Source organism: Haliotis cracherodii, unplaced genomic scaffold, assembly GCF_022045235.1.
Source record: "Haliotis cracherodii isolate W230 unplaced genomic scaffold, xgHalCrac1.p SCAF_29, whole genome shotgun sequence".
NCBI classification, from domain to species: domain Eukaryota; kingdom Metazoa; phylum Mollusca; class Gastropoda; order Lepetellida; family Haliotidae; genus Haliotis; species Haliotis cracherodii.
Window position 1 is genome coordinate 2,561,068 of NW_027266285.1, and position 13,307 is coordinate 2,574,374.

A 13,307-nucleotide genomic window follows, 5' to 3' on the forward strand; every position below is an offset into this window, starting at 1 on the left:
TTATATTTAGGACATATGTAATCTAAGCGTGGGTGATACACAGCCCTATGGATAACATCCCAGCCACCAACCTGCTGCGCGTCTAGGCCCGCGGTCCCTTGGTATAACAATGAAGCTTTCGCCTTCATCATCGTCCTTATCACTGTTCATGTCACTCTTCTCAGAATCCGATGAATCAGACCAAGGGTTCTTCTTTTTTCCTCCCTTCTTCCTCTTGCTCGGTGTTCCGGGGGAGGGACTGCTCTTGGGTTTGCGAACTGCAGATGAGAAAGTGAGTGAGTTTGGTTCATTGTCGCTGTGAACAATATCACAACGTGTCAGCTCAATGTGGGAAGATCTGAGGTGAGGTGAGGTGAGGTGAGGTGAAATGGGGTTTAACGTTGCATTCAAGATTATTGCACTCCTGTAGTGATGTGTGGTGTGGTGAGGTGAGGTGAGGTGAGGTGAGGTGAGGTGTGGTGTGGTGAGGTGAGGTGAAATGGGGTTTAACATTGCATTCAAGATTATTGCACTCCTGTAGTGATGTGTGGTGATGTGTGGTGTGGTGTGGTGTGGTGTGGTGTGGTGTGGTGAAATGGGGTTTAACGTTGCATTCAGGATTATTCCACTTATTTATCAGTGTTTGTGAGTGTGCTTGTACTAGTCCGTACTAATGCCGATTTTATTTATAGAGTTAGCCCACATACCATGCTGCAGTGTAACATGAATATCCCACTCAGACACAGTATACCGACCAGTTCTTTCTTATCCCCTTAATGCCAAGCGCCAGAGGGTAACAAGTAGTACCATCTTTTAACATCTTCAGGAATGACATGGCTGGGGATTGAACTCCCGATCTTCCGCTCTCCGGGCAGACGCTGTAGTACTAGATCAAGGAAGAGGTTGGGAAGACCTTATGTGATCCAGGCCATAGTGCTGACAAACCCACAAACATTACCAAGATGATGAACAATCATGTTTCCATCACGACAAAGGGATGCAACATGACTGAGCCACCTCGAACTGCAGGTTTGTTTGTTGATTAACGCTGCACACAACAGTTTTCCAGCTATATGACAGCGGTCTGTAAATGATCGAGTTTGGACAAGACCATCCAGTGATTGATATCATGAGTAGGGATTTACACAACTGGGATACTATGACATGCATCAACCAAGTATTGAACCAAGTTTGGTGTCACCCATTCGATGATACCTGAATTCTCTAAAGGGATATGTTGTCATTTTTTTCTGCGCATAATACTCAAAAACTCATTTTTCCCCCTTCAAAATACTTGTTGATTAATATGCTCTGTGTATTTGGCAAGTGTATTATTACATTAAACTCATGATAAAAATCACTTTTAAAATCACCTAATATACCGAGCATTAAAAAATGAGCAGGCTAAATGTAATACACATATTCAAGTAACACAGTGCAACGTCATGAACTACTGAAATTTGAAGAGCTTTGTATTTGCATGAAATAAGCAAAATAAAAGATTCTGAGAATATTCTGTACTAGATTATGTTAATATGTTTATTTTGATGGAGATATGTTACCTCTTGTCCCCTCTCCTGCCGGAGCCCGTGATGCCTTCTTTATCTTAGTGGCGCCAAGTCTCTCTGCCAGACTCTTTGGTTCCTCACTAGCATTGTCCTCCATCTTGATGTCCATGTCATCGTCCTCCAGCTTCAGCTCCTTCTTCTCCTGCAAGTCAGTCAGTCAGTCAGTCAGTTTGCTTTAATGATGCTTTCAACATCTTTAGTTATATCACAGCATCTCAGTTCAATGTGAAAAAAGGTAATGCAGGTCGCTAACAGTTACCAATTGGTAACAACCATCAACAGGTGTGGGTCCAACAAACTAAGAATAACAAAACAAAAAGTGAGCAGTCCTCACTAATACCCCTGACTCGACTCTTACACATTTTAAAGTTCAAAACATGAAAAAGCAAACTTTTCTCAGAAAATCAAATTTGCACTGCACCTCATCTATTTGTAGAGAAACTGTACCCCCAATTGGAAAAGAATCCATGAGGTAGTTTTCCAGTTATAGGTCACACAAATGTTGAAGTAAAAAAAAAATAATCTAAGTTCACAACATGGAAAACATTTTTTATCACCCCAAACCCCAAACCACCACATTTTAAAATCCAACACTGAACTACACCTCTTGTATTAGCATGATTAGTATGGAAACTGTAAGGTGTATAATAAACGAGACAAAATATGACCACAGGATTCCAGAACTACTAATAATATGATTTAACAAGTATAATTTTGCCTGAATTTACAGTGACATTTTGCCTGAATCCTGTGATAGTGCATGCTAGATTTATCTCTGAAGTAGTACATTCAGAAGTATTTTTGTTTTCCACTTTCAAACCAGCTACCTTCATCCTGCTCTTCTTGGCAGCCTCTTTAGTGGCCTTAATCTTCATTGCTGAATCCACCCTGGGCACAACACGGCGACCCATGGGGGATGGCATTGTTTCTTGAATTGGCATCTTACGGGCCTTCTGCTTGCCAGGCTTTGCAGATTTAGGTTTGACATTCCTCGATATCTCTTCATCATTTCTCTCTTGTTCCTCCACAGCCTGCGTAAACAATATTAATGATGTCGTACAATCTATCAGTGTGCACAAACACGCTCATCACAGATGAAGTGAATGTTATCTATATTAATTTATTTCAAATATATTTAGTAAAGCTTAACTAAAACAAAATAATATTGGAATAAATTATTCTTGATAAAATAATAGTTACGGGTACAATAGAATTCTATCAAAATTCATGAAAGTTATATTGGTGGGTAATTTTTAACCGAATCACTTGTAGATTCTGAGAAACGTGTACAGCTGATTGCTACTTCTCACTTTGTTTACGAGAAAATACACACGGTTGGTTGGTTGGTTTGTTGTTTAACGCCTCACTCAGCAATATTCCGGCTATATGACGGCGGTCTGTAAATAAGAGTCTGGACCAGACAATCCAGTGATTGACATCATGAACACTGATCCACGCAATTGGGATCGATGACATGCATCAACCAAGTCAGGGAGCCTCACCACCCGATCCCGTTAGTCGCCTTTTACGACAAGCATAGTCACCTTTTACAGCAATCATGGGTTGCTGAAGACCTATTCTACCCCGGAATCTTCACGGGTCAAATACACACGGTAATCTTAATCTTTGTATATAAAAACAAAGCCTATCAGAACAGGAAATACAATTTAATGGGTAAATCATCATGTCTAGGGGTTTGTTTTTTTTATCTCAAATTTCAAGTTTAATATAACCTGTTCGTTTCCCTGAATTCGCTGAAGGCATACGATATAATATTTTTCTGAGGAAGACAAACACGTTTTTATTGCAAATGTAGTGATTTTGTATGTGCTGGTGATATGCTTCATTCCGATTAGCTTTATAGACGGGGTATATAAATTAGCATCGATATTGAAGGCTTGTACGTGAGGGTCGCCTTATACGTGGGGTCGCCTTATAGGTGGCAATATACAACAGTCAATATTACAATGTTATCTAATTATTACAATGTTAGTCAAATTTAAATATTTTTTTATAAATTTGGATACTTGTCCTGCATTACTACCGGTACCTTAATGCTTCTACTGCTGTTTCTTTGACCTAGGAGACAGGTCTGTTCCTACTTGCACAAAGCTACCTTAAGGCTTCGACTGTCATTAGTCCATGATATAGTTATGGAGTTACCATTGTCGTAGCACTAAGATTGCTTGGTGCAAGTGGACCAAAGTCTACAGGAGTTGTTGCACGCACTAGTTGTGCGGCTTCCTTCCTCCAACTTCTAAAAAATATTAGATTTTACTGAAACAGTTTTAGTCTTATCCTGCATTACTGCCTGAAAGAGCCACATGAAGCAGAGAAAACCAGTCATGGAAACCAGGAAAGTAGAAAAGGGAGTCGGCCAAGTTCTAAATTTCGAATCATGCAGCTGGACCTCTAGTCTGGGGTAATTACTACCAGAAAGGTTGCAGGGTCAGTTCCAAGGTCTGGGGTTTGTGACTTGCTGTGCCACCACTAGGGGACAGAAACTATGAACACCTTGCACATCCTCAAGAGCCACGTCTTGGAGATAATGGCTGGTGAAGACAGCATCCGAGGGCCACAAACAAGCCTCCATGATGGATTGGATGGAACAATTGCTGTGGAGAGCCAGGGTCGAAGCGACAGCTCGAATCTCAAGGGGGTTGTTGGCTCTAGGCGGGACCATACCGGCTAGGTCGTAAGCCTACAGGATAATGGAACACAGTCATGGTGAGATAGTGGAAGATCTGAAGAAGGCGAGACCGCAATAAACAGTCATTTCCGAGATGATGCACATTGTGTCTTGGATCGATAGAGGAAAACCCTTAAGGCTCGAACTGGGCACAAGAGTAGTTTATTCTCATCTTCATATCCTATTAACAATAAGGGAGGAATGGTGGATGATCTGTCAGGCTGTCCTGAGAGTTGATTTTTAGTGATGAGATCCCAGGACAGCCAGCTCAAACTCTACTCGGTAGAGTTCAAGGGCATGTCACTTACTGACTTAAGCTGTCGTAGCTAAAGCCAAGAGAAAGACCGTCTTTTTGGATTGAAGAATGACACGGTGCAGTTTGGAGAGACTTAAATACTAGGGGTGACTATTGGTCTGGAAATCACTATTGTGATAACTATTGATATTAAAAGAAACTATTGCGATAACTATTAATATTGCAAGCAACTATTGCGATAAATATCAATAGTTTTCAGCGTGTCATTTTAGACGGATTTTACTCAAAAACAAATTTGAACAGCATTGCATGTATTTTATTGATAAGGTAAATACAATCGAAACTATCGATATTCGTAACTGAAATCGATACTATTGATCGGAAATAGATTTAAGAATTGATTTATTGACTTTAAGTGCTTACCAATAGCAATATATCGATATTTCGATTGATCGTGACACCCCTATTAAATACCACATTCAAATCCCAAGTTGGGGTACTAAACTTGGAACATTGATCCTCAAGACGAAACGAACGCAAGAGTGATTAAAGTTCTGAGATCTTAGTAAATTTGCGATCCGTAGGAACTGCAAACACCGAATTGAGGGCTACCAGATATGTAGTTATGGTACTACCCTTGAGGTGGTGTTTATTTCAGAAGTGGAGAAGGAATTTAGTCATAAACTGCGGTGATGCCAACATAGGATCCGGTTTCTTGTCCTTACCAAAAGATTCAAACACCATTTGTTATCATACAGAGAACGTGTTGAAGGTCTATGTGCTTAGGCTATAGCCTTGGCCGCTCTGGCCAAGTAACCTTTAGCACCTAGGGCCCGGTGGGGAAGTGCCAAGCATGCAGACGAAACTTGTCTGGAGCTGGGTGTGGCAACTGACTGTGGGGATGTACTAGTAGGTGTAGCTACCTTGGGTGTTCAAGAGGGTTGCGACTGACAAGGCCTCCAAGATCCACAAATCAATTTCCAAGTCTGCCACCAAGGAGCGACCAAACGCAGAGATAGATTCAGTGTTTAATTTGGAGTGATTGTAGACATGCTCCAAAGTCATAAGTGCTGTTTATGTAAATTGTTGATTTGACATTGTCCGTAAATGATCGACCCGATAAGGATTGTCCTCGGTAAGATCCTGATCAATGGCTCTTGTGGCCAAGATGGACTTGAGTGACTGCTGAATTTCCTTCTCAACAAAAGCGAGCTGGGTATCAGGCTTTAAAGTGTCTGTTATGTCATAAATCATCGTCCAGACTATGCGCATTATCTGCAGCTTTAAACGCGTGGAGGGGAAAATCTAGCTTCCTGTAACGAGGCGCCTTAGAGGCCGGAATGAAGGACAGTTTGTAGAAATCATCATCAAACACCAAAATTAACTCTGTGAGCAAAGGATCCGTTTTTATTGATGTACGGGAAGGCTAAATTATTGCCATTTAATCAACATTCGGACTCGGGCAGGGAGCAAATGAGACTAACCAGTCCAACATCCAATCAGGCGCTTGGTAAACTTCCAGATGTGTGTCTAACACCAACACAGTCGACTCAAAGGACAGGCCAACTGAGACGAGTCTGAATGATAGTCATAATGTCTACGAAGCGGGGGACCGACTATGGGAGGCCGGAAGCGCTGTAGACATACAGATTGATGGTTGAAAAAGCAGAGGCGCCAGGGTAATCAACCAGTGAGTGAGTGAGTTGGATTTAACGCCGCTTTTAACAGTATTCCAGTTACATCACGGCGTGTCACCTTTATGTGGGAGGAAAGGGAGGGAAGTGATGCAGGTCTTAGACGTTTACCACTTCGGTGAAACCCACGAGCACGGGTATGGTGCTGACAAACCTAGAAACATAATGGGGGCGACACAGGGTTTTGAACCCACAATCGTAGGTTTCTGGTGTGCCCAAGGGACGATACTCTGCACAGCAAATTGCGGCGCCTTAGACAAATGGGCCACCCGTGCCCCCTGGGTAATCAACAAAGTCAAGACGGCATAGGCTGCGTGAAATCCAGAGGCGCCGCATGCGCCACCTCAGCCACAGAAGACAGGTACATTGAATGCATCCAATGTTCCCAGGCAGGATTCAAACACTGTGTAGAGCCGTGAGGCACAAGAGGCGTTTACAATGGGCGTGTCGGCACCAGACGAGCAGATAACAAACAGGTAATTGTGGGGTCAGACACGGCGCAGGCGTGACGTCCATAGACAACCGGGAAGGGAAGAGAGGCACTTCTACATTAGTGATGATTGCAGCGTCATTGGGGATAATAGCACCTCAGTCTCGTGATCGGCTATCTTCAAAGTTGGAGAAGTGGCCCTGTGGTTGGCCATCTAGGGATGCCTGTGGGCACATTGGGTGTGTTGTTTCCTTTAATCCCTGAAATATACAGCGAAGTCACTAGGGGAGAGATCACAGCAAAGCTCACACACTGACGACGAGGAACGGGAGCGTACAATCGGCGCAACAGGGGTGTGGATCCTTGGCTGATTTATTGCCCCGGCACAAAAACATGAAATATAATTTCAAAGATATAGATAAGTGTTGCAAGTAGAATAGACAGACAGGTCAACAAAGAAAGATGGGCATGTAATTGCAACTCTAGTTTTAGAAAGTTTAGGAGAGAAATTACGATACAAAGAGCATAATAATACAGTAAAAAGCCCCAGAATAGAAAACTATTTAGCACATAACAAGATCTAAGATAGACATATTGAATAATCAAGCACAAGACAACCTGGCAAAACAAGATGGTGTAAGTACAACACACACGCGAAGTAAGCACTGGAAGGAGCCAAAGTCAGGCAATGACTATGCTAACATATGCCTGAAAAGACCACCCTAGTACACCAGAGAACGTATTGGTTATCAAAGGATAGGCTAAAGGATAGGCTAAAGGATAGGCTAAAGGATAGGCAAAGGATGCTATGTGGTTCTTCCACTTTTCTCAAACATCTGTTGAGTGCGCCGACTAGCACTGATGAGGTTATACGTGACATGACTTCCGGCCACGTGGTAGCTGTGGGAGGAAGGAAGCCACACAACTAGTGGGAACAACTTCTGTAGCCAGGACCTGGTTCCGTCTCAAAGGTCAGAGTAACAGCAGTAGCAGCATTCAGGTAGTAACGCAGGATAAGACAAAAACATTATCTAAATATTACCATATCAATTATCATAGTTATCTAGACAATCTAGGACAAGAAAACCTGTGGTTGAAAGCATGAACAACATACTGGGTAGGATCCCAGACAATCAGCCATGACTCGCTCATTTTAACCACCTGATCCTCTACATATATCCTCCATGTGTTCAAATGGTAGATGATGACCGTATAATCTTGCTCAATGGGCGATCTTTTTCAATTTGTCTTCCTTTCACTAACCTGCTAGGTGCGCTGACCCTGATGGTCCAACCTTAAACTGACGGCGCATGTGGTATGCGTGATACGAGCACTACATGTTACTATGGACAGTTAACTAGTATAACCTTCACCTCTATCGGCAACGGTCACGCTTGTGTGGGGACAGTATATCTTTTCGCCTAAACAATGATTTATCTATTGCCATGCCGGAAATAAATGTTCCTTGATTTAATTATACATCAGGGGTGACCATGACTGATTATATTGTATAGTTAACCACTAGATAGGCGTTCGAAGCGATGCGGTGAGATCAGCTGATTGTTCATCCCAGGTCGCTTTGTTGACGTTTTGCAATCGGTACTGAAAGTGTTGCCCTTGATGTATGAATATCACACTTTTTAAAAATTAAGTACATTTTTGTATACGTTCCTATATCTATGTTGTAGCATCGCCAAGCAGGCTACATAATATGCATGCATTTCAGTAAGTACAGCGGTGAGGCGATACGGTACGCGAAATGTGAAGATCTCGTGCAACGTTGCCCGTAGCAATATGTGATATTGACAGCAACACATGTAAGTATTTGTCAGATATATGACAGAGAGCAATGAGAAATGTTCTCAAGAAATTGTAAGAGTAACAGGCACTGTAAAATCACGTCATCAACTAGATATCATGATACAATCTTCAAAATAAGTGAAATGGAAATCACTGAAATCTGTTTTGATATTTAAGGGTTAATTGGTGCATGTTGTATAAAAGGATTTTATGTATATGAATGGTAGCTGTTTGTTGCCAAATACTACCATGATTATATTTCAATATGATCAATGAAAGATATATCATTTTGGCCTTCTTTTAATTTTACAAAGTAGAAAAAATATAAATTCAGACACAGAGGACCCTATATATTAGTTAAATACATATTCAAGAGTATTTGTACCAACTACAATTTTTATAAAATAAAACAATATATTCATACTAATTTTTCAGGCAATAATAAATGAATGAAAATTTAAGAAAAAATATACCTTGCCTGAGTGAATCAGTCAGTATGCATATTGACTGAAATTTTCAGTCAAAATACATATTGAGCCTGATTATAGACACTGACTGTAACATGTGTAAGTATAATCTGTTATATGCAAAAACAAATAACAAAAATAAATCCATTTATCTACATGGAATGATTGTGGGATTCAATTTGCATTTATTTAACCATCAGAAGATTTGATGATAAACTTTCTAAATTCATTTTTTCTATATGATAATAATATCTACAAAATATACTTTATACTACAGGTGTCTTGAAGTAGTGTTGAATGAAAATCAGGATACTTAGATACAGCAGGGTAGTGTGTGGGTTTGTATGGGAAATAATTTGTCAACATTAAAATAAATATAATGTTACTAAAACAAGAGATAAAACTATGATTTAGATCTATTTATGCATCATACACATTTTGTGGGGTAGTCAGTATGATTTGTTGTTTGTTGGGACACATCTCTGTAATTAACTACTATTTTAAGAGCATGAGTGTCAGAATTCTATAAGAAATGATGGATCAATGAATTAACACCTGTGATGACTCAGAGCACTTAATGGTGGGACACATGTTATAAGGGGCAGAATAATATGGGTAAATCTCTTATTTCAAAGTATGATGACTGGTATGTATATTCAACTGAGTAACTGAGTGCTTAAAAGATGCATGGTAGATGTTCATTTGGCCTATTTCTAAAAAAATAATATAAATTTAAATATTCAGATGCAACTTTAATTTTGATATAAAAAGTAACATTAAAAATCAGTTGTTTTATTATTTTGAACATTATTTCTTCTTGAAATATTTGTAAAGGCACGGATGTATACATGTACTTACTAGATCTATATAGATTATTGGTAAAGGCCTGTCAAAGATGTCTGTGTGCTGCAAATGTTGGCGTATCACTAATTTGATTAAATTGAAGTCCGTGGTAGTATTTGTTGAGATTTGAATGCTTGAATTGTTGTGGGAAATAACACAAAGGCTGATAAATAAAATGAGTTTGCATTATTTCATCTATGCCATATGTTAGTCCAGACTGACAGAATGCCTCGCTGTTTTCTGACGTAGAAAATACCGTGGCAATATACCATTTTTCATGACGTTTTCCCCGCTATATTCCACAGTGACAATTTGTCTTGTAGTTGAAGACTCAACAAATGTTGATATTATAAACTAATAATCACTACGAAATATGTGCTAGTTACAAATATTCAGTTGTAAACGACCGTTTTTGAACGAAGGTGCAACAGGATAACTCTTTAGCTTGGCTCCGTCTCTACATGTCAGTAGTTGTCGCAGCGCGCATTGATCCGGGAACCAGACCGGAAGCGACAGTTTGGAACGTCGCTTATATCATTTCAAAAGGAGAGTTATTGCCCTTTGGAACAAAAAGATCGCCCATACCATGGTAAGGCAGAAAACAAAGCCCAAACAAATATAAGCTCAATACCATAAAACATAATGCTACAAGGCAGAATATTTGTTTCTTGTTTAGAACAGAAATAAGATTCATCAGCCAGCATTATTTTGCTGATTCAACAGTACCAGCCTCCTCTGTAAGTAGATTTTGTTTATTTTATTTGCATATATATTGCACTGAATAATGATACAGATGTCAGTATTACACAAGACTTGTCATGGAAAGAGAGAAATGGAAACCTTACGTCTAATGCATGCAGGAAAGTTTCCAGATCTTCCTCCCACAAATCTGATGGAGACTTCCTTCTCAGCTTCTCCAACTCAACAGCCTGTAAGCAGAGATGTCACACTCACACTTTTGTTGTCAACAGCATTCAATCATATTAATAATTTTATGTAAACTAAAACATATTTCCTGTGTGTTTAGAAACATTTAGAGAACCTTTTAAAATTAAACAATCTTGCATAACAACTGATGGTCGGGGATCCTTGATTAAGAATTGTTGAGCTATGCCCTAGTTAATAATGTCTATCTACATGCTTAACTACAGATTCTTCACTCATTCCAGGATACGTACAACTTAAATCATGTACAAAATATAGGCTGGTTGCAAGTGAAAGAGATGCTAACCTGCTGAATGTACAGAGAACAGGGTTGGAAACTAATGCTAGCCTGATGCCAGCAGCTCGTACAATTTACACTGGGGCTACAGGTTAGTGAAATGTAGAAGGCTTACTTTTTCAGCTTCCACTACAAACTTAACCCAAACAAGTAAAGCCTAGTTAAGTCTTATGACCAGTAATGTATCTACTACGAGCCATGTGTGGCTAACGAAAGTCTATACTATTTTCTAATGCTGGGGAATGACAATGACAGCATATATAAACATTACACAGGATGGCCAGCATAGAGATGATGTTAGTTAATGGACTCCTCATACTGACTACATCAGCAACTGATGGCTACCTTGGCATCACGCTGCTTGCACAGCTCATCCTTCTTCTCTTTCGTCAGGTTCCACAGCGGCATGCTGAGAATGTAGTTGAAGTCGGGACCGGTGGAGATGTCAGATTCTTCATCGTCTTCATTTTCCTCCATTTCCTGCATTGAAGGACAGGAGGGATATCGTCATGCAAGGTATATCAACCCATAGTCCAGGTAGCAACAGATGGGGGACAATTCCCCAGTATATACAGGCAACAACTGATACCATGGATCTGCAAATCGTTGCATGATGGAAGTCCGATAACAAGGCACCATACCTAAACATGGCTAATATGTGAGCAGAGCAATGTTGTCAAAGCCACAAGAATGGGTATGGTCTGGACAATGCATCTTAACCAGAGATTAGAACGCACCACAAATGGGTCCTGGCAAAATAAGGAATGCCATTCAAGTACCGTGAGGAGCGATGTTTTAAATGAGAAAGTCAGGCTCCCTACATTGGTGAGGAGATACATCTCAGTTTACAGAGCTGACATTAGGAAGTGATGCATTTGTTGACAGATGTTGCCATGAACTGGAAAAAAATCACATGGAATTGAACTGGCTATAATGTCAGGCATATACTGTTGAAGAAATGAAGCTATATACTAAAAGCCATGCAAAACTGACTAGTGTTTATCATGGTTATCAAGATAAGAAAATAAAAGCTGGGTGTAGAAATGGTCGCAGAAACACTTTCATGTTTTTGCTGATTTTGCCATGATTAACAAGGTTTTATTGTTTAGCTCAATATGATCAGACTCAAATTAGAAAAAATGGACGACCAAAATAATAACTTCTCACAAACCTGAAATACAAGTTTTGCTTTGGATTCAATCAACCATAGTACTGTCTATTTCATCTCTCTGTACAATCTGGATAAGAACTATCAGTCTCTCCTTATTACCATCAAATGCAAATTATTACCACCTCACAAACACAATAAAGATGTTTTATAATAGCTTTGTATAAGGAAAACATATTCATAGTGAACTGAATGAATGGCTGATTGATGAAGGTGAAATCCACATAGAACAATGAAACCAGACTGTTACTATTACACACAAATCTGAGGACATCCCATTGCAGGTCACGTCAGAATGACCTTTTTTGAGATTTCTGACTTACAGGAAGTCAACATTAGCCAATCAGAAAACAGCTTTCACGAGCTTTAAGGTACTAATTGTGAGATCTGATTTGAATGAGATTGACATCATATACCGCCACTAAATCACAACTATCAACAACACCAAAAAGATTACAAAGAAATCAATTAATCACATCAATATTGAAATCTCTCAGATATAAAGGAACTAAATCCACTGAAACCATGGTAACAGGAGAAAACTAAGAATACATAAATAAAAGCGCTTCCAATAGCTATTTCAGTTTTCCCTAACATCCGAGAGATTACAACAACTACAGACGACAGAGCCACACAATGATTCTCCTTACCCCTCGGGTGTTCGGCTGCAGACAAACATGTTTAACTTGTTAAACTCATGCAATGCGAGAGAGCGTGAGCATGTACCTACCACTAACTGTTGTTTCATGTCAGTCAGCAAAGTTACAGTTACAGCAATGTGGCCTATGGATATTCAGTCCTTAAGTTTTAGATGTTCCAAATAATGAAGTGTGTTCAAAATCACGGAAGGGCCTGGACTCTATGACATTTTCTGCTGTGTATCATAGCCCAGGGACGTCTACACCCCTCACTCGCCCAAAATCTATTATTCTTATCATGGTTGTGACACCTATCTCTAGAAGCTTATCCCCAGGTTTGCAGACTGAAAGATATCAGGGTGGAAGTACTGGATGAAAGACTGACCATGCTCTTGCTCTGAGCTTCCTTCCATGCCTTGACTGGGTCGGAGTCATAGCCTCGCCTGACCAGCAACTGGATAATTTCCTTCTTCGGTTTGTTTTCTGAAATACACATCCATAAGTAGTAGATCATTAAAAGCAAAGGTGGAGATTACAAAATAGCTTCATTAGA

The 13,307-nt window shown here is 40.0% G+C and overlaps 1 protein-coding gene across 3 annotated transcripts in view; it reads right to left on the reverse strand.

Moving 5' to 3' along the window:
• The window catches only part of LOC139473447 (DNA topoisomerase 2-alpha-like), a 46,082-nt gene that overhangs the window by 12,914 nt on the left and 19,861 nt on the right, over positions 1 to 13,307 (reverse strand). For 2 of the 3 annotated variants that reach the window (XM_071256029.1, XM_071256027.1), the window contains exons 21-27: positions 13,140 to 13,237; positions 12,767 to 12,781; positions 11,294 to 11,428; positions 10,572 to 10,655; positions 2,375 to 2,578; positions 1,542 to 1,689; positions 72 to 257 (exon numbers count right to left, since the gene is read on the reverse strand). In XM_071256029.1, the coding sequence (XP_071112130.1) occupies positions 72 to 257; positions 1,542 to 1,689; positions 2,375 to 2,578; positions 10,572 to 10,655; positions 11,294 to 11,428; positions 12,767 to 12,781; positions 13,140 to 13,237 (870 nt within the window). The remainder of the gene's footprint in view (positions 1 to 71; positions 258 to 1,541; positions 1,690 to 2,374; positions 2,579 to 10,571; positions 10,656 to 11,293; positions 11,429 to 12,766; positions 12,782 to 13,139; positions 13,238 to 13,307) is intronic. The other variant, XM_071256028.1, reaches the window with a different exon arrangement.